Genomic DNA, 26,279 nt, shown 5'->3' on the forward strand with positions numbered 1-26,279 from the left:
TCGATAAACTGTCTTGATAATACTGACTGATTGACTTCCATATACTGACATATACTACATGTCGATTTACATGTCTCTTATATAGTAAAATAAACTGTGTGAACCTGTTTTGGAAGATTCTAGATGCTTCTTTTCAATGCTTCTGGAAGCTTCTGGATGCGTCTGGATGCTTCTGAATGTTTCTCGATATTTCTGGATGCTACTGGATGCTTCCAAATGCTTCTTCTGGAAACTTCTGGATGCTTCTGCATGCTTCTGGAAGCTTCTGGGTACTTCCTTTAATTATTAAAAAACTTCCGTGACGTTGACACGGACCAGACTTAAGAAAATGAAACAAACCAAAAAAGTTGCACTTGTTTTGTCCGCTGCTAAATGGCACTTGTCAACGAATTTCTGCCTGTGTGCTGTCACCTGTCAGCTAATTGCTCATGTCATGGCATGCTATGACTCCAGACTCCTGAACTGTTTGCTGTGGTGGTACAGTTCGTTTCGTTTTTAAGAAATGTAAAATTAGGAACACTTTTTAGCATTGTTCAATGTTGGTTGCAAATGTTTTGTCCAATACAATATATATATATATATATATATATATTCATATATATATATATATATATATATATATATATATATATATATATATATATATATATATATATATATATATATATATATATATATATATATATATAGATATATATATATATAGATATATATATATTTATATATATATATATATATATATATATATATATATAACATATATATACATATATATATATATATATATATATATATATATATATATATATATATATATATATATATATATATATATATATATATATTAATATATATATATATATATATATATATATATATATATATATATATATATATATATATATATATATATATAGATATATAGATATATATATATAGATATATAGATATATAATTATATTTTTTAGTCTATCTAACATTTGGTAAACAAAAAGACTTATGTCTGTTATTCCTTTCTTATCCTTTGCAGTAATAACAATTTGATCCTGAAACAAATATATCTTCATACAATATATAGCCTTTGCCATCCAACGTGCATTGTGTGTTGCACCTGGTGCCCGAAACTTTACATTCAACTCCGATGTTGCTGTTGATCCTCCAAGAAAAATAAGCCAAAATTCAAGAGTTCTAAGTAATTATCCCTGGGTTGTTGACCTTTAATTGCTTTACCATAGTATACTATCATTTCTTCACAGAGTTTGATAAAAAAATTACAGTTATACAATTCTTTATTCCCTATAGTGAACACCTCCTTGTTGATTGCTGGCCATTGCTTCTGAAAACGGGTAAAAATTCCAACTTCAAGTCCTCCAATGCTTCCAAATTCAGTCATGAAAATGGTGGAAAGCATGACTTTAAAGACATGGTGTCTGAATGCTATCCTTTTAAGATTACGGTCAAGATTCTGCTCTATTATTGTGCAGACACCAATGTTAAACTCAGTGTTGGACGAAGTAGTGTAAAAAACCAGTCCCTTAACAAGTTCTTTTAATTTCCAAACTTTAAGAGCCTTCATACAAGCATCAGCCTGTTGCTCACGTGTACCTCGATCAATCTTTGGAACGCCCAGCAGTTTTTCCACCCCACCACCAGTCACAAGGATGGCAATTCTGTCAACCTTTTTTTTGAGCACCAGTGAAATCAGGTAAGAACTTTCCATCCCAATGCTGAAGAAGTGGATCATCTGGAGAGAAATCAACCTTGTTAGCTGTAGTCATCGCTTCACGAACAGATCGCATTTCTCTGAGGTTTGTGATAATACGACAATGATAAATCTTTTAGAGAGAGACCAAGAGCCTGGGCAACTGTTCCAACTACGAAGAGTGCACGGTGATCAGAAATATTAACATAATCAAGAGACGATACGACATTATTTGTTAGAACTTTCATCTTCTTTTTCGTTGAACCACTTGTGCTCACTGTGCTGGAAGTGGAAGGAGTCTTATATTCACCATTATCCGAGGAACTTGAGCTACTCTCACTCACAATTTTTTTTTTCAATGTCAGTTGCTGATGAATAAGAAATGAGTTCTGTTTTTTCCATCACTTCCACTTTACTGCTTTGACGCCTCAATTCCATTTTAGTTTCTCGGACTCGTTTCCGTGCCTCCCTAGCTGTTAAATTCCGATCAATTTCTGCCATGCTACAACTTAATGGATCTTCTTGCTACTGATGTAAAAATGCTTTATCTTCAACGTTTTTCATAACTACTGATGCACTTTTGGTGGATATATCAAAAAGTTCTTCCAGGTAAGCATGGAAAAGTCCTTCTTTCATTTGACAGCTGTCTAATTTTGATCGTCGGTGTTTTTTCAGCAACAGATATTCGTCATAAAGTTTTTTAACTTTCTTTCTGCATTGTCAATTCTTTGAGTTAAATTTCTTCCACTCTCCCATATAACAAAAACTGCTTCAATTGTTGCCCGAATACTATTTCTCACTTCTTATTTCTCTTCTATACGACGGAAGAGCAACCTCTGAAGAACATCCCCACTTGACGGAAGTCTGGCAGTCGACAGAGTTTGTGTAGGTTTACCAACAAACCACACCACAGCAGAAGATCTACTAATTGCCATATTAATTTCTACTCAAAATATTTTGTTATATATATATATTGTATTGGACAAAACATTTGCAACCAACATTGAACAATGCTAAAAAGTGTTCCTAATTTTACATTTCTTAAAAACGAAACGAACTGTACCACCACAGCAAACAGTTCAGGAGTCTGGAGTCATAGCATGCCATGACATGAGCAATTAGCTGACAGGTGACAGCACACAGGCAGAAATTCGTTGACAAGTGCCATTTAGCAGCGGACAAAACAAGTGCAACTTTTTTGGTTTGTTTCATTTTCTTAAGTCTGGTCCGTGTCAACGTCACGGAAGTTTTTTAATAATTAAAGGAAGTACCCAGAAGCTTCCAGAAGCATGCAGAAGCATCCAGAAGTTTCCAGAAGAAGCATTTGGAAGCATCCAGTAGCATCCAGAAATATCGAGAAACATTCAGAAGCATCCAGACGCATCCAGAAGCTTCCAGAAGCATTGAAAAGAAGCATCTAGAATCTTCCAAAACAGGTTCACACAGTTTATTTTACTATATAAGAGACATGTAAATCGACATGTAGTATATGTCAGTATATGGAAGTCAATCAGTCAGTATTATCAAGACAGTTTATCGAAGTGAGTTTTATCAAAGTGTTTTATCGAAGAACATCAATACAAGAAGTGAAATACAACAAGTGTTTCATTACATCAATACAGTCCACATCCAACCAAGACGTTGTGTTCCACAGAGCATTATTGTATCATCATCACAAGGTAAATGTAACACGGTAAGTCTTGAGAAGCGTGATTATTTATTTTTATTATTTTTATGACTTCAAGTGCAAAAATGGCTCCCGACAGTCTTGGATTGGAACTAAGAAAGAAAATTATTGGCGATTACGTAAGTGGAATGTCACAAAAAAGTATTTGTGATAAATATCGCGTGAAAAAATGGACCGTATCAAGACTATGCTCCAACTATCGTTCTACGGGGAAGTTGACAGAAGATAACGTGGAAGACCGCGCTCCACCACTTCTAGAGAGGATTCTATGATCGTCAGATCCGTCAAGAAGGATCCCTAGATATCATCAGTCGAGATACAAAAGCAATTAGAGCTGCCTGTATCGGACCGAACAATCAGACGACGTTCTGTTGAAGCCGGATAGTTTTCTCGACGCCCTGCAAAGAAACCGCTGATTTCACTAAAAAACTAGAAGAAAAGACTCCTGTTTGCTTCGTCTCATATTGAATGGAATGTGCAGAAATGGCGAACTGTCCTGTTCAGTGATGAATCGAAGTTAAACATCATTGGGAGCGATGGCATTTGCCGTGTACGTAGACCGGCCGGAAAACGCCTAGATTTACGTTACTGCCATATGACCGTGAAGCATGGTGGAGGCAACGTAATGGTCTAGGGGTGTTTTTCTGCTAACGGTTTAGGTCCAATACATCGAAACGATGGAATAATGGAGCGTTTCATGTATAAAAATATCCTGAAAGATGTTATGTTACCTCATGCTGAATGGAATATGCTAATAAAATGGGTTTTTCAGCAAGAAAACGATCCGAAAAACACTGCAAAAGAAGTCAAGCAGTGGTTTCGAGACAACCACCTATCGGTGATGGATTGGCCGCCTCAATCTCCGGATCTCAACCCTATCGAGAACCTGTGGGAGATTGTCAACCGCAGAATTAATCGTGAAGGTGTTCGTAATAAGGATCAACTGTTTGAACAAATCCAAATGGCCTGGGCAGCGATTCCACAAAGTTTCATTGATCACCTGATCGAATCTATGCTTTAAATATGCAATGCTGTGATCGACAACAAAGGATTCGCCACGAAATATTGATAGCGAAATACAGCTTGGTCAACATTTTGTCGAGTTGCACTTGGTTTGTCCAGAAGGAAATCAATTTTTTTAAATAGTTTTGATTAATTTGTTAATTTTCGTGTACAAATAATGAACTTTTTGAAGAATAAAACTTGAAGAACTTTGTCTCTAAACAGTTACATAGTTATTTCTCTAAGTTGAAAAAATGCAGCACTTTTATATAAAAGAAACTCAATTAGCATTATTTGGTTGCACTCGTTTTGTCCGATACTATATATATATATATATATATATATATATATATATATATATATATATATATATATATATATATATATATATATATATATATATATATATATATATATATATATATATATATATATATATATATATATATAATAAAAAAACAAATTTGCAAAACTTGAGGAAATCACAAAATTTTACCGATGGTTAACTCATCTTATAAAACATGGCAACCCCTAAAATTGCTTCTTTTAGTCTAACTTTTGGTACACATGATCCTAGGTAATAAAGGAATACAAACAACCTTGAGGAGAATATATATATATATATATATATATATATATATATATATATATATATATATATATATATATATATATATATATATATTTATATATATGTATATTAGGCTGGGGTCAAAATAAACAAAAGAGTGAATTTCATCAAAACAAACCATACTTGTTGACCAATCCATGTATGAAACTAGAAGCATTTCTAAAAAAGAAAAATGCCTTACTGGAAGTACCACATTTTGACCCTTAAACATTAGACAGGGTAATAATATTAAAAGAAAAAAAATTCTTGAAAAGTATGTTATGTTGGATCTCAAATGAGGCAAAATTTTATAAAAATTTCAAAAATAATAATAATATTTTATTTAGATTATTAGTTAACAGTATAATGCGCAAAAAAGGCCATTTTTTAACATAATTAAAAAAATTAATTTAAAAAAAAAAACATAACTATAAGTTTTGAAACTTTCATAAAATTTCGCTTCATTTAAGACCCAACATGACATACTTTTGAAAAAAGTTTTTTCTACAATATTAGGGACCTGATTGATGCTATATCTATATGTATATATGTATATATATATATATATATATATATATATATATATATTATATATATATATATATATATATATATATATATATATATATATATATATATATATATATATATATATATATATATATATATATATATATATATATATATATACAGGGGCGTGTAAAGAAATTGTTTTGGGTAAGTCGCAATTTTAACCCCACCCCAAAAATGTTAAATTTTAGCATGCCCCCCCCCCCCCTTTCCTCATTGACAAACGGATATATGAGGTAGACGGCTTAGCAATCGCCCGATATGTTATTGCACATGATGCTAACCATTATCAAGCATTATCGCTTCGCACGCTATCTATTTTTAGAAGAAAATGATGATAACCGGTCAGCACCAACGCTTAACAAATACACACGACCTATTCTTATATGACGCAAAAAAATTCTTAAAAATCCCTGCTATAGCATTTTTTTAGATTTAGGCAGAGCACGTATGAAGTAATACACGCATCGACTTATTTAGGGAGAGCACGCATGGAGTAAACGAGTCAGCATATTGGTTGATTTGTATACTACTCTTGGTTTGGGATATTTGCGACACTATTCCTTATCTACTGTTTGCGAAATTAGGCTTTGTTTAATACGTTTGACGCAATATGAACTTTTTTTTTCAAAGCTATAACTTCCGCCCCCTCCAAAAAAAATTTGAAAACCAAATAGTAAATAAACTGCCGGCTATACTTACTGTACTGTTCAATACCAAATAATGTTTTTACAAAGATGTGTGGCTATGAAAATAGCCGTTAAACAAAGTGTTATTTTTTTTTAAGATATTATTTTTATATTTTTAATATATTATATTTTTATTATATATTTTTTTAATTATTTTATATTATTATACTTTTATTAAAATTTTATTTAAAACACAACCAACGATTATTTATAGCAAACTTATTAATGACTTTTTCAACATCATTAGGTAACTCTTTGTGAATATTCATTAAAGCTAAACCATTTAGGCGGTCCTCTACCATTGTGCTTCTTTTATAATCTTTTAGACGTCGAAGTGAAGAAAACGTTCGCTCACATTCACATGAAGTTAAGGGTAAGGTAGCAAGTAACTTCAGACGAATTTTAATATTTTCAAATCCAGGAAAATTTATTGCTTTTAATGTTTCAGTAATATTAGACGGAAGCTCATTTTTAAACTTTACCCAATATACTTCCCACAGTTTAAGCTCACCTAATAAAGCAAGTGGATTTGGTAAGTCTATTTTATAAAAGTCACTGAAAGATATAACATGATCTTTCCAATTAGTGTCACTAGAACACTGATCTTCTGCAATCATTTTTGAAGGAACTAAGGCAAGTGCTTTATAACACTTTAAAGTTGTATCATTAAACCTTGTGTCTAACTCAGTACTCAGATGGTCTAACAAAGGAATAGTGATAACCAATTTAAAATAATGAGAGACAGATTCAAAAGGAGTATTAGCTCTGTTTTTTTAAATAAATGAAGTTCTAGGCTTTTCTTCTATAACATTTATCTTTGATGCAATTTTTAATGCTTGTTCATAGCATATTTGATGTTGTTCATCAACTATATTTCTAAGAGAAGACACAGCATCTTTTAATGCCTGGATAAGATTCAAACCATTATAAATGTCATTACTTTTTGCCTGCAACAATCGTGTAATTGGAAGAGTTATATCAAAAACATTTCTTGTTATACAAAGTGCAACAATAAAATCAAAACCTGTTAATAACTTCAGTAAAGAGGAAGCAGAAGTAGATGTTGTATGATTAAATGTTTTATTGATATTTAAGGACATTTCTTCAAGACAGGAGACCACAGGTATAAAAAGCTCATGAAAGGTATCCATGCCATGTACTTTATCAATCCAACGTGTTCTACAAACATCTTTTAACTTCTTTTTGGAAGCTAATGGAGTAATTTTATCAATATGCTCTTCTAATTTTTGTTGCCTGGCTGGAGAAAGATTAAAAAAGTATGACACCTCTTTTACATGAGCTAAAAGATTCCTGATAGACTGCACATTGCACGATGCACATATAGCTAAATTAAGTCTGTGTCTGTAACAATGACTAAAAATAGCTTTTTCATTCAAATTTAAAATACGAGCAGCAACCCTTTAGTATGTCCAGCCATTGCTCCAGCACCATCATAAGATTGTCCCCTACAATTTATAATATCCAAGCAAAGAACAGACATAAACTAAATAAACCTTCGCCAGTAACACCATTTGAACAATGTATAAGTTTAACAAATTCTTCTTTTATGTCTAAATTAGAATCAACAAATCTAATAACCAAAGAAAGCTGCTCTTTATTTGAACTGTCTGAAGCTTCATCAGCATTAATAGAAAAATATTGAGACTTTTTGATTTCTTCTATTATTTTATCGGTAACTACTTCTCCGCAACAATTTATCAGCTCATTTTGAGATGTATTTGATATATAAGATGCATTTTTTTGATGATATTTTAAATGGTTTTCAAAAACTTTATCGCCAGCTTTGACACGAAAATGAAGCAGTTCTATGAAATTTCCTGCAGTAGGACTAGGAGATTCACTTCTACCAGGATGGAATTTAAAGTTATCTCGATGACATCTTAAAGGAAGACCAAGGTGCCCACATAGAATAATTGTTTCAATAATTGGTAACAACAATCTACAATTTTCAGAAATCTGTGATTGAATTATTTTTTGAGAGGTTATATCAATTGGCTTTGTTTTAAAAGACCAAAATGATGATAAAGAAAACAAAACTTCAGCAGTTTTAACATGCAATCCTTTGTTTCTGCAGGTTAGATTACTATTATTTTTTCCAAATACATGTTTCTTAAAGTGAGCAGAAGCATCGTTCCAGTAGTTGAATGGTTTACTGAACAGCCTTTCTACTATAGTACATTCTGAAGGAAAACTGTGACCAAAAAGTACACATGGTAAACAGAAAGCGCCATCAAATATCTTTGAATAAGTAAGCCATGGAAATTTATCTATCCATGCAAGTTGAAAGCTACGTCCATTTGAATTTTTAGGAAAAGTAAATGTTTTACAAGGTACAAGCACAGATTGAACTAAATGTTGAAAGTCAGAATTAATTAAAGTTTTAGCAACACTGGAATAACTAGCATAATTAAAAACCAAATAACCAATATCATAATTATAGGAAGGGAAAATGGTATACATTGAGTTACTTTACTAAAACTAGGCATTGGTAATTGGTTGCAAAGATGCGAAGATTTATTTTTTAAAATAGATTTCTTAAGGTCATCATGATCTTTGGATTTGCTATAAAAAAGTAATTTTAGTCTGTATCATCCTGCTACTTTCATTGGAAGCTTTACGTTTCAAATTGTTTTTTAGTACTAATGGAGCATAATGATTTCGTTGAAAAGGAACAGAAAAATCATTTGAAAAACTTTCACAACAAAAAAGAAGATATATAGACTCGCAATTTTCAAAAGAGGCCATACGGGGATAAATAATTTGGCTAAATAATAGTTTGTACTTAGTAAGGCCATTATCTGGGTAAAGACATTCTATTTTTTTTTCCACATATGCTTGATAATCCAGGAGCACAAAGGAAAGAGGACCAGTTCTTATCATTGCAATTATGAACAGCTTCTTCTTGTACTAACTCTTTGCCTTCCTTTCTTGTATCTAGAGAACTTTTTGATACTGACAACGGCAGAATGTTTTTCAAACAAGGAAAAACATTTCTATTGTTACAAAAAACAGTTTGAAAAATTAGATGGTTTTAGTAGAAGTCTGCATTTAAGAAAAGCTCGATTGATGTCAATAATCTTAAATCATTTAATACAGAATTATTCCCAGTGAAGACTAATGAGATAGAACTGTACAGGCAGTTTCTAGTTGATTGAGACCTGTGAACATAAAAACATTGTCATACAATTATATTTTTCAAATGCCATATTTTCAATAAAAAAATATTTTTATAAGAAAACTAGATCAGTATTGTTATTGCTACATTGGATTTAATATAAAAATAAATTTATAAACGTTTAATAAAAAAAGCTTAACAATAATAATTAGAAAGGTTAAAAATAATAAAAGAAAGATTAACAATAAAAAAAATCACAAAAACGAAATAAATGTTTTTACCTTAAACAAATAAAATTGCCACGATGTTTATCTGAAAAAGTCTTTGGTAAAAAGGTGTCTAAACCTCTAATATTTTTTACAAGATTCATATTTGGATACTTGTCTTTAAAACAAGTTATATTTTTTTCCAATTTTTCTTTCCAATGAACTAACTCCGATTGACATTGTGTTTGGAGAGCTATTTGAACTTGAGAATTAGTCGACATTTTAAGCAAATAATTAATCTGTCTATATTTTATCTTTAAGAAATGTTTAATAAATATATACCAAACAGGGTGTATGAAGTCCGAATTTAATTTTTAATGTTTAAAATCCTTTCTTGCTTTTTATCTTGTTCAAAATGCAAGTAGATACATAGCTTTGTATAAAATTATTGGGGATATCCATTGATATATTTTAATATATGGTTGTTGTTAATTATAGCCTTCTCCTCCTGATGATAAATATCAATACAATTTGACTAAAACTTTACTCAGGGTGCAATTGATAATTGAAGTCCGGAATTCGTTCTCTAAGAAATAATAACTTTTGTTTTTTTTTAAATTAATAAAAGAAAATATTTAAAAATTGAAGCACTTTATAACTTAATAAAAAAAGTATATGTCCATTCAAGCTTCTTATTAATTTGTTTAAGTCAAAAATTAAAACAACCTCCTTTTAATTATATAAATCGTATTTTTAAAAAAACTTTAGACCGTTCTCAATTTGACAAGCACTATAATAAAATACCAAACCGTAAATCTAAATCTTATCCCGGATTAATAACTTCTTACCATCCGTTCGAACAATTAACCTTGTATAGTTTGCTTAATTATTGCTTTAGTTTCTTATAATTATTCTCTCTGTTTGCTTTTATCTACCGACGCATCACATTTATTCAACAAAATATTGAAGTTGTGAAATATATATATATATATATATATATATATATATATATATATATATATATATATATATATATATATATATATATATATATATATATATATATATGTATATATATATATATATATATATATATACATATATATATATATATATATATACATATATATATATATATATATATATATATATATATATATATATATATATACATATTTTGGGTATGTCCAGCGACGTAGCAGACATCCCCTAGACACGCCCCTGATATATATATATATATATATATATATATATATATATATATATATATATATATATATATATATATATATATATATATATATATATATATATATATATATATATATATATATATATATATATATATATATATATATATATATATATATATATATAGACCTCAGTGGAAAAACCGGCGTTGTCACATTTAAAAAGTATTAAGAAACTATTTATTTATCATTAATAAAAGTCTTTATTTAAAGCAAATGAAACAAAGCAATTTAAAAAAATTTATATTATAATTATTTTATTTAAAATTTATTCAAAACAAAACATTTTATAATTTTTTATACAAAAAATTTTTTTCTTTGCTTTAAATAAAGACATTTATTAATGATCAACAAATACTTTCTCAATACTTTTTAAATGTGACAACGCCGGTTTTTCCACTGAGGTCTTCATATATATATATATATATATATATATATATATATATATATATATATATATATATATATATATATATATATATATATATATATATATATATATATATATATATATATATATATATATACACATATATATATTTATATATACATACACATACAAATATACATACATACATACATACATACATACATACATACATACATACATATATATATATATATATATATATATATATATATATATATATATATATATATATATATATATATATATATATATATATATATATATATGTATATACGTATATACATACACTCATACATACATGCACCTACACACGTATGTATATATGCATACATATACAAACATGTGCGTGTATATATATACATATATACATGCATGTGTACATAACGGGTGATGCGGAAGTTATCGGACAAATCCTAATTTCATTATTTGAACATAATAATTAGTTTTTGTGGTTTTATGCGTAGGCATAAACGTTCTATAAAATATAAACTTTATTATTTGAAACACAATTATTTAAAATGAGGTTAAATGCAGCTGAACGAGAATCTTTTCGAAAGCGACAAAAATTGTTTTTTGTAAATAAACCTAATATTAAAAAAAAAAAAAAAAATCGTAAATCATTTTGAAAAGGAAGGATTTGCTCGAAGTACAATATATGATAACCTAAAAAGACTTGAAACTGTTCAATCGTTTTCTGATAGAAAGCACACTGGTCGTCCGACACCGTGGACTAGAGAAAAGAAAGCCGAATTAACGAGAATTGTCAACAATCGAAAAGGGGTCAGTCAGAGAAAAATAGGTATTAAATTCGGTGTATATCAATCGACAATTGGTCGTCAGTTAAAAAAAATGAATATTAAATATAGAAAACGTGAAAAGACTCCAAAATACACTATACAACAACAAATAAAAGCAAAGAAAAGAAGCAGGAAACTAGTTAACCAACTCCATGACACAAAATCGCTTCTAGTCATCGATAACGAAAAATACTTTTGTTTTGCAGGGGACAACATGCCTGGAAATTCTGGATACTACACAAACAACAAAAAGACATGCCCAGAAAGTGTTCATTTTATAGGAAAAGAGAAATTTCCAAAAAAATTATTAATGCGGATAGCCATATCTGACCGTGGATTGTCCGAGCCATTGTTTCGCACTTCCAAGGCTGTAGCGATCAATTCATCAATCTATATTAATAAATGTTTAGAAAAACGACTTCTTCCATTTATTCACAAGTATCATGGAGACTTTAACTATTTATTTTGGCCAGATTTAGCAAGTTCTCATTATTCTAAAGAATCTCTAAATTGGATGGACCAATATGTCTATTACGTTGATAAAGAATCCAATCCCCCAAATGTGCCTCAAGCACAACCAATTGAAAATTTTTGGGGACATTTGGCACAGAAGGTTTACGAAGGAGATTGGCAAGCTTCAACAGAGCAAGTTTTGATTGATCGCATTAAACTAAAACTACAAGAAATTGATTTAAAATATTTACAGTCGCATATTAAAGGCGTCAGAGCAAAATTGAGATCAATTGCAGATGGTGATGTTTTTTCATATAAAGAAATAATATATTTTTATTAAAAGATAAATGCTTTATTGACGTTTTTATTTTGTCCGATAACTTTCGCATCACCCGTTAAATGCTGTAAATCTATATAATTACTTTTTCATTGTATAATTGACTATAATGTATATAATTAGAGACTTTAGACCTTTCCAGACAAACAAAGTACGCTCTTATAGATAATTTTTAAACAAAATACTTTTATAGATAGATTTAAAAATAATTCTCTGTTTGTTTATTATTTAAAAGTAATAACTTTAGCTTTTGTTTAAACTGTTCAAGAATTTTTAGTATTTTATATCATTTCTAATTATCTTATTCTATACATTAAGTCCTGTAATAGTTATTGAGAATTTGGCGGATTTATATATAGTTTTGGGTTGAACAAAGTTGTTATTTGATTATTTAGTCATGTATTTGGTATTGTATTATTAGGGGAGACCGGGGCTAGTTGCAACAAAATTAAAAAAACTGCATTTATCTCCTTAAACTTTAATATTTTTGAAATTTTTTTTTCAGGGTTATAAAATAGATCTTAGTGACATGTTAATCCAACATTAATAAATATAATATAAAACTTAGTTATTCCGCAATAGTGAAGCAAAAATGAAAAAAAAATGTTGCAACTTACCCCGCGTCGGGGCAAGTTGCAACAGTGAACGGGGCAAGTTGCAACACATTACTTTAAAAGAATAAGCCTTGTAGAGTTCACAGAAAAATTACTAGTCAATCTGTAATTTCTATTTGGCAACAAAAATTTTATAACTACAATAAAAGAAAGTAGTATTTTCCTTGAGTTGCAATACATTTATTATGCTAGACTTCACATATACCTGACTTGTTTAGTAAACTAAAAACTGTTTTTGAAAAAATAAAGGTTCTCTTGGTCAAATAAGCAACAATTTAGTTTAAAAAAAGAGAAGAGGAGTATTTAGGATATTTAAGTTCTGTTTTTTTCTGTTTTTAGGATATAAAAACACAATAACATTTTGTTTAAAAAACAATTTTTTTAATGCAAAAAATTACATTATTTCCATTTTAATTCACCTTTAATGTTTTTCGTTTTCATTGTTGATGTGGAAGTATTAGGCTTTCTGTTTTTAGAACTAACTTCTTTTTCAGCCATAAGTCGCTGTTTTACTGGAGTATCTGTAAGAATTTCTGCATACTTTCTCTTCGATCTAGTGAGTATTTCTTTCCTAGGTTGTGCTTTTGGCAGAGGTCTTACATTCTCTGGGGAAAATTCTAATAATGTCAGAGATGGAATTGCATCTGAGATTGAAGTTGATATACTAATATCAATACCTGCTTTAGATTGAGTTGCTGGACGATCAGTAACAAATGATGGAGCAAAATCTGCATCTGAGAATATATCCTTATCATATGGGAATATTCCTGCCACAATAAAACCAGATGTTATGTTTTGTTGTGTAAGAGAATGCTGTGAGGCTATTTTTGCAATTCCTGGCTATTGTTTCATCCATGAGTCTTGTGCATTAGCTACGCATTTTTTGAATGGTCCGAATACAGATCTATCTAGAGGTTGCAACTTATGTGAGTAATGAGGAGGGAAGGAAAGCAAAACTATACCATTATCTTTACACAATGTTATTAATTGAACAGATAAATGAGACTAACGGTTGTCTAAAACTAATAGCACAGGACTTTCTTTTGTAGGCTTGACATGCTGAATAAAGTGGTTTAAGTAAGTAACAAAGCACTCTTCATTCATCCACCCTAACCCATTCAAAGCACCAATGCATTCATTTGGTTCATCACAAATAAAGTGATCAAAAAATTTCTTTCTCGGAAATAGAAACATTGAAGGCACACTATTGCCATATGCATTTACAGCTAACACCATTGTCACTAGTGTCCCCCGTTCTTGAGATGTTAATGCTCCAACTTGCTTAATACCTTTACGAGCAATTACCTTGTTTGGTTTTTGCACAGTGGTGATACCTGTCTCATCAACATTGTAAATATTAGATGCAGAAAAATGATTTCTATCTAAAACATCTGATAATTTTTGAAAAAATACACCTACATTAGCACGATTAAAACTAGTTGCTTGTGCAAGACTTGTTGCTTCTAGAGTTCTGATAGACAATCCTGAACGTCGATTTAAAAACCCTCTCATCCAGTCAGGACCAGCCATTGAAAATTTTAACCAAGATTTTGGGAAATTAAGGTTATACTTTATAGCACATTCAAATGCAAGTTTTCGTGCTTCATAAAGTGATAATCCAAAATAAATATCAGAAGCTGCTGATATATATGAAGCAATAGCTTTTTCTTGTTCTAAATTGAAAACTTGGTGTGACTTTTTATAACCAGGAATAGGGAGCGGCATTCCCATATTAATAAAAAGAGTTGAGTAGTGGATTCCATATTTTTTTGCTGATGCTCTAATCGATATTTCTTTTCCATCAATAACATGGTTTGCTGCCTCTATTACCACTGCTGTTGGATAAAGTCTTTTTTTCAGTTTTTCTCTTATAAGTTCTCATTTACAATTTTTACTTAAGCACAAAATAACAGTTTAATCAAATAACAATAAAATAAAAAAACATTAAAGTCATTTTACACAACTTAACCTACATCATCATTTATTTATAAATGAATGATTAATGTATCTTTGCATATATGTATGCATGTATATATATATATATATATATATATATATATATATATATATATATATATATATATATATATATATATATATATAATTAGTAAAAAACACTTATCTAACTTTTATCTTCGACTCGGAGTTTCACCATCGCTGGATCATCAGGAAGAGTTACTAAATCTCAAAAAAAATTCAATTTATAGAAAAAAATATTTTACAGGAAGTTATAAATTATTATAAAAAAATTTTTAATTACTATATTTTTTTGTTAACGGGAAGTTACAGAAAGTAATTATGAAATAATTTTCTTTGGAATGGGGATAGTTTAATTTGGTCATTTGTTTTTATAATTTTTTAAGAGGTATTTATTTTCGTGCCTACATTTAGAAATTAATTCAGATTTTTTATTTAATAAATTTTCTTGATTCAAATGAGTAATTATTTCAAATTTTTCTTGCAAACATAGCATACATTTTTTGGAAATGTTATTATAGGCAGGGGCAGATTTTTACTCCGAGTCCGAAGATAAAAGTTAGATAAGTGTTTTTTACTAATTAATTATTGCTCTGTTCTTTAAGAAAATTGAGCACTCTATTTGTAAAATACACTAACATAATTTACATATATATATATATATATATATATATAATAAAATAAAATACCCCAAAATTTTTTTGTTCAACTGACGAGATTTACCAGAATCATCTATTTTACAGGCTGAGGGTTTTCACTTATTTACTTAGTTTTAGAAAATAAAATTTTGGGTTATATTATAATAAAACCATACAAATGTGCATAAAGGAACCATGGAATCAAATAGTACATCATTTTGAAATTATTGCATAATTTACAGACCGGTCTGTAAATTACTGCAAAAGGGCTGCACAAACCAACTGGGTATACCGACTTTGAATATATTTGATATTTTTCAATTGTTATTAAATTTAATTCGAAATTTTTCATAATGGTCCCATTTTTATTCATCTGACGACATTAACCAGAATCATCTATTTTACAGACTGATGGTTTTCACTTATTTACTTAGTTTTGGAAAATAAAATTTGGGGTTATATTATATTTACACCATACAAATATGCATAAAGGAATCATGGAATCCAAATCATACATCATTTTAAAATTATTGTATAATTTTCAGACCGGTCAGTAAATTACTGCAAAAGGGCATTAAAATCTGTCGAAATTATTTAGAATAGCCTATTTAACAGACAGAAGATTCTTCAATAAAGTTAAAATTAAATTTTTAATGAAAACAACTTACAACAAACGAACTTTCTGAAATTTGGAGTACTTACTTCTGCAATATGCAGGTATAACAGCAGAAATTATATCTAAAAATGTAAAAATATTATTATTAGAAACACAGATACTCAATAACGTGTTAAAAATATTTTGTTTATTTATTTTAAAAATATATAAATTAAAAACATTTAAAACTAAATAAGTATAAAATAAGAAACTTACTCTTTAAGATTGCTTATGTGAACCTATAAAAACGCCTAAAATAAAAAAAATGAAAATAACATAGAAAAATGTTTTTGTTCTAAAACTTATTTCTTGGCTGATAGTGAATGATTGGAAGTAGCAAGTTTCAGTAACGAAACAAACTAATAATCATTTTTAACAATAGACACCATCAAGAAGGTAAGCCAAGTTGTCTATCAACAAAACATCACAACAATAACAGTACAATCACAAAACACACAGACCCTGTGGCTCTAAACGCTCATAAATCACACTAGAGTCACTAAGTCATGGGTTAACTTTTAACCCAAACTAGTAATCATCCTGAAAAGCTTAAAAGTTGCTCTATTTGCAGAGGACATAAGAAACATGGATTTCAATCATCTTGTTTTAGAACTGACTTGCAAACTGTTGTTACAGAATGGTACTACATAGCATTACATAGAAGTGGTTAGGTAAATTCTACTGCTCTGGATATCAAAGGCTTTCGATAAAGTCTAGCATAATGGACTTACCCATCTTTTTGCAATTTTTTAAGTCGTCTGTTAATTGTTATCTACCTACATAAACTTCGTCTTGGCTCTTCCAGTAACTTCCAACTTTAAAAGTTGGAACTTTCTGATGCTTGCTCTACCCCTACTTCAATCCACAATAGTGAAATTGTTCCCAATCAAATTACTAATTTTGTACCTTCTGATTTAATTTTGAAAATTGCTAATGTTACCCCAACTTTTATTGCATACATCCCTTTAGGAAATGGTTCTAAAAACTTTCTTATTAAAACGCAATTTAATCAAGAGAACCTCACAGTTTCTAACTTGGATACTACCTATATTATCTGGTGATTTCACCTATCAAATAAAGAAATTTTAATTTGTAACATGTAATCGACGTTTTTGAAGAAGGTAGATATATCTAATGGTCTAATTATAAGCAAGAGTTTTGAGTCTTTAATTAACAAACACTTATGCTCTCCTCTCGAATCTAATAACTTACTTTTTGATCATCACCATGGATTTCAATCGCCTCGTTTTACAGCTGATACTACCATTTATTCCTGCTATGATAAGAACGCAACACTCTCTGATTGCTTGAAGGGGCATTTGAGCTTAAAAAGGTTCTCACTTCTGCCATCTTTTTTTTTACAAATGTGTAAAAAATGGGGATTCGTCAAAACCAAATCTGGATTTTTGAGGGATACAATCTTTCCATTAATATTTAGATAATCCATAATAGTGTCAGATACTAAAATTAAAAGTAAACTTAATTTTAGTGACATGAAGAAAAATAAGGGGTGAATTATTTTGGTTTCAATAAATAGAATTATTAAAATGAAAAAAGTTTGTGCAACGGTATTCCTAATTTATAATTTTGACTTACTTTCTTGACTAATAGATGGAGCAACCATTTTGGTAAGACTTTTGTTAATGTTAACACCTAAAAAAAAAGAATTAAAATAATTATTACAACAGTTTATAGTATTTAATCAACAAACAAATAGAGGCAAATAAATATAAAAAGAAATAAAGAATTTCTTACACAATTTTCATAAGCTTCTGTTGAATACTATTTTTAGGTTTTTGTTTTGAAAAAAACAGTTTAAATAAGAGCAACCTGTAGTTAAAATAGTTAAAATCAAGATTTTAACTTTCTTGAAAAATGCAGACCTTTTACCTGGGAAAAAGTAAAAGATGTATTTTCATTTGATTAAAATTTTAAGAACTATACTTTCATTTTCAATTTAATTTTCATAATTTAACCAAAACAAACACAAAAATCAAAACAGATAACGTCATTAAATACGCGAACAAAAGCATATATATACACATAATTTATATATGCAAATCCTAAGTACCAATTCTTTAGGTAAACTTAAATAAATACTTGTTTTAAATAGAGGAAAGGCTAAACTTGCAATTTCCACCTGGACGTTTTTCAAAAACACTTTTTTTTTCTATATAAATCAACCTTGAAGTTTTTAAACGCTGAGAACTAAAACTTTTTGTATAAATGTTAAAAAACGTCCAGATTCCATTAGCTTCATCGTCCTTTTCTTAATAAATATGGAAAGTTTCATAAAAATTAAATGTGTTCAAGTTCTTAGGAATCCTTACCTTCATAAGCTTTGTTTTAAAAAAACGTTTCCGCGGCAAGTTTTTTTACGAAAAGTGGTCTCAAGATATGGGTAATATACAAATGAAGCCATACAAAGCTTAGTACTTTCTATATAGGGTTGGAAAGAGATTGTGTAACACTAACTGATGCAAAAAACCTCAAGGCGCTGGCTTAACCATACAAAAAGATATTAGAGAGCAAAGTTTATGAAAATTACGTGTTTATGGTCAAACGATAAATGTTTTTTGTTAAGCCGTGGAATCGCTAACCACAGTGTTATAAAATGGGTTCTAACCTTGACTTTTTGACCCGAGAAAACCCTTTTGTGGAATGATAGCCCACACTATGGGGATCACTTGGATATAAGTATTAAAATCAGATTACAACGTCCTGGCAAGTTATTGATGTTTAAATTTTCTGAATTTATTGATTACACACACATTCGAAATGACAGCTTGTTTTGCATTTTTACAGTAAGATATAATTTTAAATTCAAGTAAACAAACATACTGTAGCATAAAGAGCATTATGTTTTATGAAAACATAAAAAAAAGTTGAAAAATTAAAAGATATCAAGAAGATAAGCTTCCTTTATTACCAAACAAATATAATATTTTTTTATTCTTCTGTGTTTCTGTTTAACTTTTCATAAAAATTTTTTTTAACTGTGAAAATAAGACAGTTTTTGAATTTCGGGAAAATAAAAATTTCGGGAAAAGGCATGATTTATTTACTTTATTCACGAGAGCAAAACTGCGCACATCTAATTTTACAAAAAAATGCCGAATACAGCAAAAAACCACCAAGACTGCAGGAAAACTGTCTGTTTTCTTTGCTTCAGTAAATGTCAGAGGGAACTGACATCTTTTCTATAAGAAAAATGCCAAACAATACTCAATGAGAGGATTGATTTTAGTAATGACAAAGTTCCACTTGGAATTTGTGAAAAGTGTCGTTCTTGTTTAAGAAGAAAGGATTCTGGAGAACACATCAATCTCCCATCACTTTACAATTTTGAGACTATAAAAATTCGACCTCAAACTAGAGACTCACAATGTGACTGTTTGATTTTTTCTGTTGGAAAACTGAGAAATAATGGTCAACAGAAAACTCAGCTTTTGCAGAGCTCAGCACAAAATACTCCATCTTCAACTGTCCAAAAACGATGCTCTGACTGTTTTTCAATTATTGGAAGAGGATTACCTCATTATTGCACAAAGGGCACTTTGCGAAATAACCTTGTTGCTGTTGCAACCAAGGATCCTGTTGCATCTGAACGAGTTGCTGCTCTTGTTGTTTCAAGTAAGGATTCTTCTCCACATGGCACTGTTCGATTGAGTCAACCACAAGGTGGAAGAATGCTTCCAATAATGCCAGGTAAAAGTTTAACTTTCATGAAAAGATATTTTAGAAATTTCGAAATTAAACAATATCTGCATTTATTTTAGGTTCCTCATCAGCTAGAAAACTATTTCCTCCAAACCCGTCAATTAGTATAAAAGAACTTGTTCAAGTTCAGGCAAACACAGGGCTTTCAAACAATGGCATCAAGAGACTAGCTGCTACAATTAATCAGTCAACTTCACAACCTATTGTTGAGAAAAACTATGCTGTAAAATTTGATGCAGTTAGTAAGCAGCTTTCTCACCATTTCACGAGTTCATTGATTAAAGATCATGCTGGATGTGGAAGGACTGTCATTCATTGCAAGGACTTCAAAGAGCTTAAAAATGAACTTATTTAGATGAGAAGCACATCAAACAATCATATTGTGAAAGTTGGAATTGACGGTGGGGGAGGATTACTGAAAGTAAGCCTTGGAATTATTGAATTAAATCGTGAACCTAACACTCCCCTAGCAAAACTCAATTGTACAAACAAGTTTTTCAAGGACACTGGAGTTAAGCGGCAACTTATTATTGCTGTCTCTGAGGACCTGCAAGAAAACTACTCAAATGTGTCTCAATTTTTCGAATTGATCAATATGAGAGACCAAGATTTTATTTTGTCCTGTGACCTAAAACTGGCAAATATAATTTGTGGTCTCCAAGCACACTCAAGTGCACACCCCTGCACCTGGTGTGAGTCAAGTGCAAAGGACCTTTTAAATCAAGAAAAATTAAGAACTTTCCAATCTCTTGATCAGAATGTCTCACTTTTCAATGCAGCAGGATCAAACATCAAAAGAGCTCGTGATTACATGAATGTTGTTCATTCTCCTGTATTTGATCTTGCTGGTGGCACATTAGTTTTGGACTTCATACCGCCAATGGAGTTGCATCTCCTTATTGGTGTTTTCAATCATCTCTTTGCTGCCCTACTAAAAGTTTTTTCTCAAGGAACTCTTTGGACTGATTCACTGCACATTAAACAACAGCCTTATCATGGAGGGCATTTTGCAGGAAATGAGTGCAGGAAGCTGCTAAAAAATATTGATCTTCTTCAATCTATTGTCGAGAAACACTCATGCTATGCTGCAATACCATTAGTTGATGTATTTCGAAAATTCAATGCAGTAGTGTCTGCCTGTTTTGGATGCGTTCTTGATCCAAGTTATGTACAAAAAATTGAAGCTTTCAGAGTGGCTTATGTGGCACTGCAAAATGTTTCTGTGACACCCAAGGTTCATGCTGTATTTTTTCATGTGAAAGATTTCATTGACAAACACGGCCAAGCTCTCGGACTTTACTCAGAACAAGCAACAGAGGCAATGCATCACAACTTTCAAGTGTATTGGCAAAGGTACAAACGACCTAACCATCATCCTGAATACAGTAAAAAGTTGCAATGCTGCCTTGTGGACTTTAATAGTAAACATTGCTTGTGAAAAGAGCCATTTTAGAATGATTTTTTCTTGTATTAGAATATGTATTTTAAAGCATAATTTTCATTTTAGATACACGATAAACTCTCAGAATTTGTCTTTTTGTTTCCCTAGTTCATATTTATTGGAATAACCTATATTTTGTACTATATTCTGTCGGTTTTTGACGGAAAACTCGAAAATTATGGTTTATGTCGGTTAAAACTGAAATTTGGCCTCCAAAAAAAAAAAAAAAAAAAATCTTGTCGGTAAAATTTTTTTTTCATTTTCCCCCCCCCCCCCCCCCCACGTCTTTGTCGTTCGGTACGGCCCTGTTAATAACTTGCCAGGACGTTGTAATCTGATTTTAATACTTATATCCAAGTGATCCCCATAGTGTGGGCTATCATTCCACAAAAGGGTTTTCTCGGGTCAGAAAGTCAAGGTTAGAACCCATTTTATAACACTGTGTAACATATATATATATATATATATATATATATATATATATATATATATATATATATATATATATATATATATATATATATATATATATATATATGTGTGTATATATATATATATATGTATATATATATATATATATATATATTATATATATATATATATATATATATATATATATATATATATATATATATATATATATTTAAAACAAAATTTTATGATAAAGATAAGTTTACAAAAATTAAAAAAAAAAAAAAAAAAAAAAACAGTTTATATAAGTTGTACGCGTATATAATATATATGAAGCGTATTTATGTATTATATATTATATATATATATACATATATGCTATATGTATATTATGTATAAATTTATATATATATATATATATATATATAATCATGTATTATATATTATGTATATACATGTATGCAATATGTATATTAAACATAATATGCATATAAAATACATGTATATATACATAATATGTAATACATAAACATATATACATATATATACATATGCTTTATATATATTATATACACTTACAATTTATTTAAACTTATCTTCATCATAAAATTTTTGTTTTCGTTTATATTTGTTTGCGCTGTTACATAAAAAAAGCGTCCATTATTTTAGAAAAGTGCGTAAAATCAACAAAACCCTGCAGCTAATTTATGATTCAACTTACCCCAAGCAATTTGATGCAACTTACCCCATAGGCATCATTATCACTCTAATCATTGTATATAATTATTTTTATTGAAAAAAAAATTTTATTTTGACTTATCGTGTTTGGAAAAGATTTTTTTAACTTACCATAACTTTATTATGGTCATATAACTCTAAGTTTAAAGTAAAACAGAAAAAAAATTCAAAAACGAAATTTAGAATTTTATATCGAAAAAAAAAAAACATCAATAACTTTTGAAATTTTTATTGAATAACTGTAAGTTTTTTACAGCTGACGCGTTAAAGTTATAGTTATATTATTTAAGAAAAATTTAGGAAAAATATACAAAAACCATTCTTTAAACCGCATTGTTGCAACTTACCCCTGTTGCAACTAGCCCCGTTCTCCCCTACTGGTTTTATACATAAAAATTAGCAGAAGGTATAAATTTATTTGGTATAAATTTAATATTTCTAGATTGTTAAACATTAGTCTAGAATGTGAAAGACGGTGTGCATTTGGTAATAATCTAATTGGATGTTTTTGTTTGCTAAATAGCTTTTTCGTCTTTGTTTAATTGGTGCTGCACCAAGCAATGTTTGCATTATTAAGAAAGGATTAAATAATGGAGTGATATATGTACTTCAAACCTGATTGATCTAACTATGATTTTGCTTTATAAAGTATTCCGATATTTTATGAATTTTTATTTTCAATCACGTTTATGAGGTCTTTCTAGTTTTATGTTTATCAAGAATTACACTTGAACATAATGTATTTTTACGAAGTATTCTCCAACAATAAGTTCTGGATGTGCAAGAGTAGTTTTTATCTTTTTTATGGAGGCGATGAAAAATATCATACTTAGTTTTAGTAAAACTAATTGAAAGTTCATTCATATTGAACAAATTGGTTAGTTTTAGAAGTTGAATGTTGACCGTTTTAAATAATGTTGTTATATCACTATAAAATAAAATTGTGTCATCAGCAAATAAGATAGAATCTATAATATTAGAGGCTTTGCTTAAATCATAAATATAGATTAAAATCAAAACCTTGAAAAACAATCTTAATGGGATGAAGAATTGCATGATCAGTAGAGTGCCCTGTTTTGAAGCCAAGTTGTTTGTTATAAAGAATATTATTTTTTTCTAAAAATGAGTATAATTTGTTATACATAATGCGTTCTAGTATTTTCGAGAAGCAAGGAAGAATGGAAATAGGCCTATAGTTAGAATTATTAGAATCGTCTCCAGATTTAAAAACTAGTATTACCTTTGCAATTTTACGTTTTTATGGAAAGATTCCTTGTTTAAACGAAAGATTAAATATATGCTGAAGAACGTTTTTAATATAGAAAATACTTTATTGCATCATTTCTACTAACATAATCAAGTCTCTGTGCTTTGTTTAATTTTAATAAATGCACAGCATCTGATAAATCTTTTTTAGTTAACTCAGCATTTTAAATTATTGATTTGCTAGGAGTCAAGTATTTCTCCTTGTTAAACTCACTGTTTTAATTTTGATGCTAAATTTAAACCTGCATTGAAAAACACCTTATTAAATGTTTTAGCAACTATAGATTCTTTAGAAATATTGATGATGATAGTTGAATTATTAAAAAGTTCCATAGAAATGTCATTATATATTCAATTTGTAATTTTTTTTTTTTTGAGGGGTGTGTTCGACAACTTTATGTGTGATTATAAATATTGGGAAATGATCCAAAATATCATATATTATAATTCCATTTTTTATTTCGTTTTTTGATTATTCGTTAATTGTTATTTCATCAATTGATATTTCGCTATTCCTAGTAATTTGTATTGGTTTATTTATTGTTGGAATGAAGCCATTTTGAATCATGATTTCATTAAATTTTTTACATTTTTATTTGTGATGGCTGCTTCATTGTCGGTAGTTTTAATATATCACAGTTCCTACTTCCAGTCGTCATATGGTTGCTCAAACCATATGCTAGACTTATTTACCTAAGGCAGCTATTTTACTTTAAAAAATGTTTCCAATGCTATATTAGGTAATAATTCTAACGACCTCTTTAGTATCACTTGAGGAATTTTAGCTTCAAAACCGTTTTCCGAAAGTGAATCTTAGTAGTTTAGTTTTAGTTGTTTAGCAAAGATGATAGCGATTCAATAATAAACGTTATTGCATCAATTAATTGGAATATCATTTTTATGCATAAAACCGCGGATCAAAAGTTTAGTTTGTTAATTTCTAACAATTGTACTGATTGCGAGTATTTTATCCCCGAGGTTAATAAAGCAAAGATAAAAGTATGATCCTTGGTTTACTCCACAAATCAAAAACATTTTCTGAGCAAAAAGGTCAGCTTTGTATATCAACTGCTCAACTAAATGGAAGTATAAGAAACTTAAAACAAACTGTACCTTCTTAATTGTTCCGTAAAAGCTGAAATATTTTAAACAAAAAAAGCACCCAAAAAAGAAATAATACTAATATGCCTCTGAATAATTAGCATCGTTAAGAAATTAATACTAACCTGAGTGAACTTATAATGACAACTTGTGTTTTTCTGTTTCAGACATTATTAACTTACCAATTTAAATATTTTTTCTATTTCAAAAAATTCTTTAAATCTAGAATACTACTCATTTTTTTAAAAACAGCAAATTTTAGTTCTATACAGGGTGGCGGAACAGTGGGGGCTTTAGAGGCTTCGGCCCCTCACTTTTAAAAGTGTGAGGGGCTTTTGGTTTTGTAGCCCCCCCCCCCCCCACTTTTTAAGTCTGTAAAATTAATGTTTGAAAAGTTCTTATCTTGTTTTAAATCACAACTTCAAGCCGCTAGAGGGCAATTAGTATTTTGTATTTGAAATACAAACTTAAAGTGTTTACTTCGAATCACATTTTACATGCTTCAAGGGAGCAATTAGCGTTTTGTATTTGAAATAATAACTTTATGTGTTTGCTTTGAACAATCTTTTACAATCCACAAGAAAGCCATTAACGGTTGTGAATATTATATAAATCTATATATAAAACAAAATTCACAATTCCTAATCTTGCGACAAGTATTTCCATACAACTGCGAAGAGTCATGACCGAAACGACTCATAAGAAAACAACGGACACTAATTTCTTACTTTGTATATGACAAGCATTCTTCAAAAGCAACGGTACCAACGGAAGAAATTATTCAAGAAGGAAACGACAGTTAAAAATCTTTTCCTGCTTGTTCCTGCTGTGAGTGGAATGCCGAAAAAA

The 26,279-nt window shown here is 29.4% G+C and overlaps 2 protein-coding genes across 2 annotated transcripts; one reads left to right on the forward strand and one right to left on the reverse strand.

Annotated features, from left to right (window-relative positions):
• Window positions 1-6,442: 6,442 nt before the first annotated feature.
• LOC136076040 (52 kDa repressor of the inhibitor of the protein kinase-like) lies at window positions 6,443-6,877 on the reverse strand. The gene has a single exon (XM_065789504.1). The coding sequence runs from the start codon at window positions 6,875-6,877 to the stop codon at window positions 6,443-6,445; it is 435 nt and encodes a 144-aa protein (XP_065645576.1).
• Window positions 6,878-11,800: 4,923 nt separating this feature from the next.
• Window positions 11,801-12,872, forward strand: LOC136076041 (uncharacterized). Its single transcript, XM_065789505.1, has 2 exons — window positions 11,801-11,857; window positions 11,913-12,872. Exons 1-2 carry the CDS (start codon window positions 11,801-11,803, stop codon window positions 12,870-12,872), a joined length of 1,017 nt encoding a protein of 338 aa, XP_065645577.1.
• The last annotated feature ends 13,407 nt before the right edge of the window (window positions 12,873-26,279 follow it).

Source organism: Hydra vulgaris, chromosome 02, assembly GCF_038396675.1.
Source record: "Hydra vulgaris chromosome 02, alternate assembly HydraT2T_AEP".
NCBI classification, from domain to species: Eukaryota; Metazoa; Cnidaria; class Hydrozoa; order Anthoathecata; family Hydridae; genus Hydra; species Hydra vulgaris.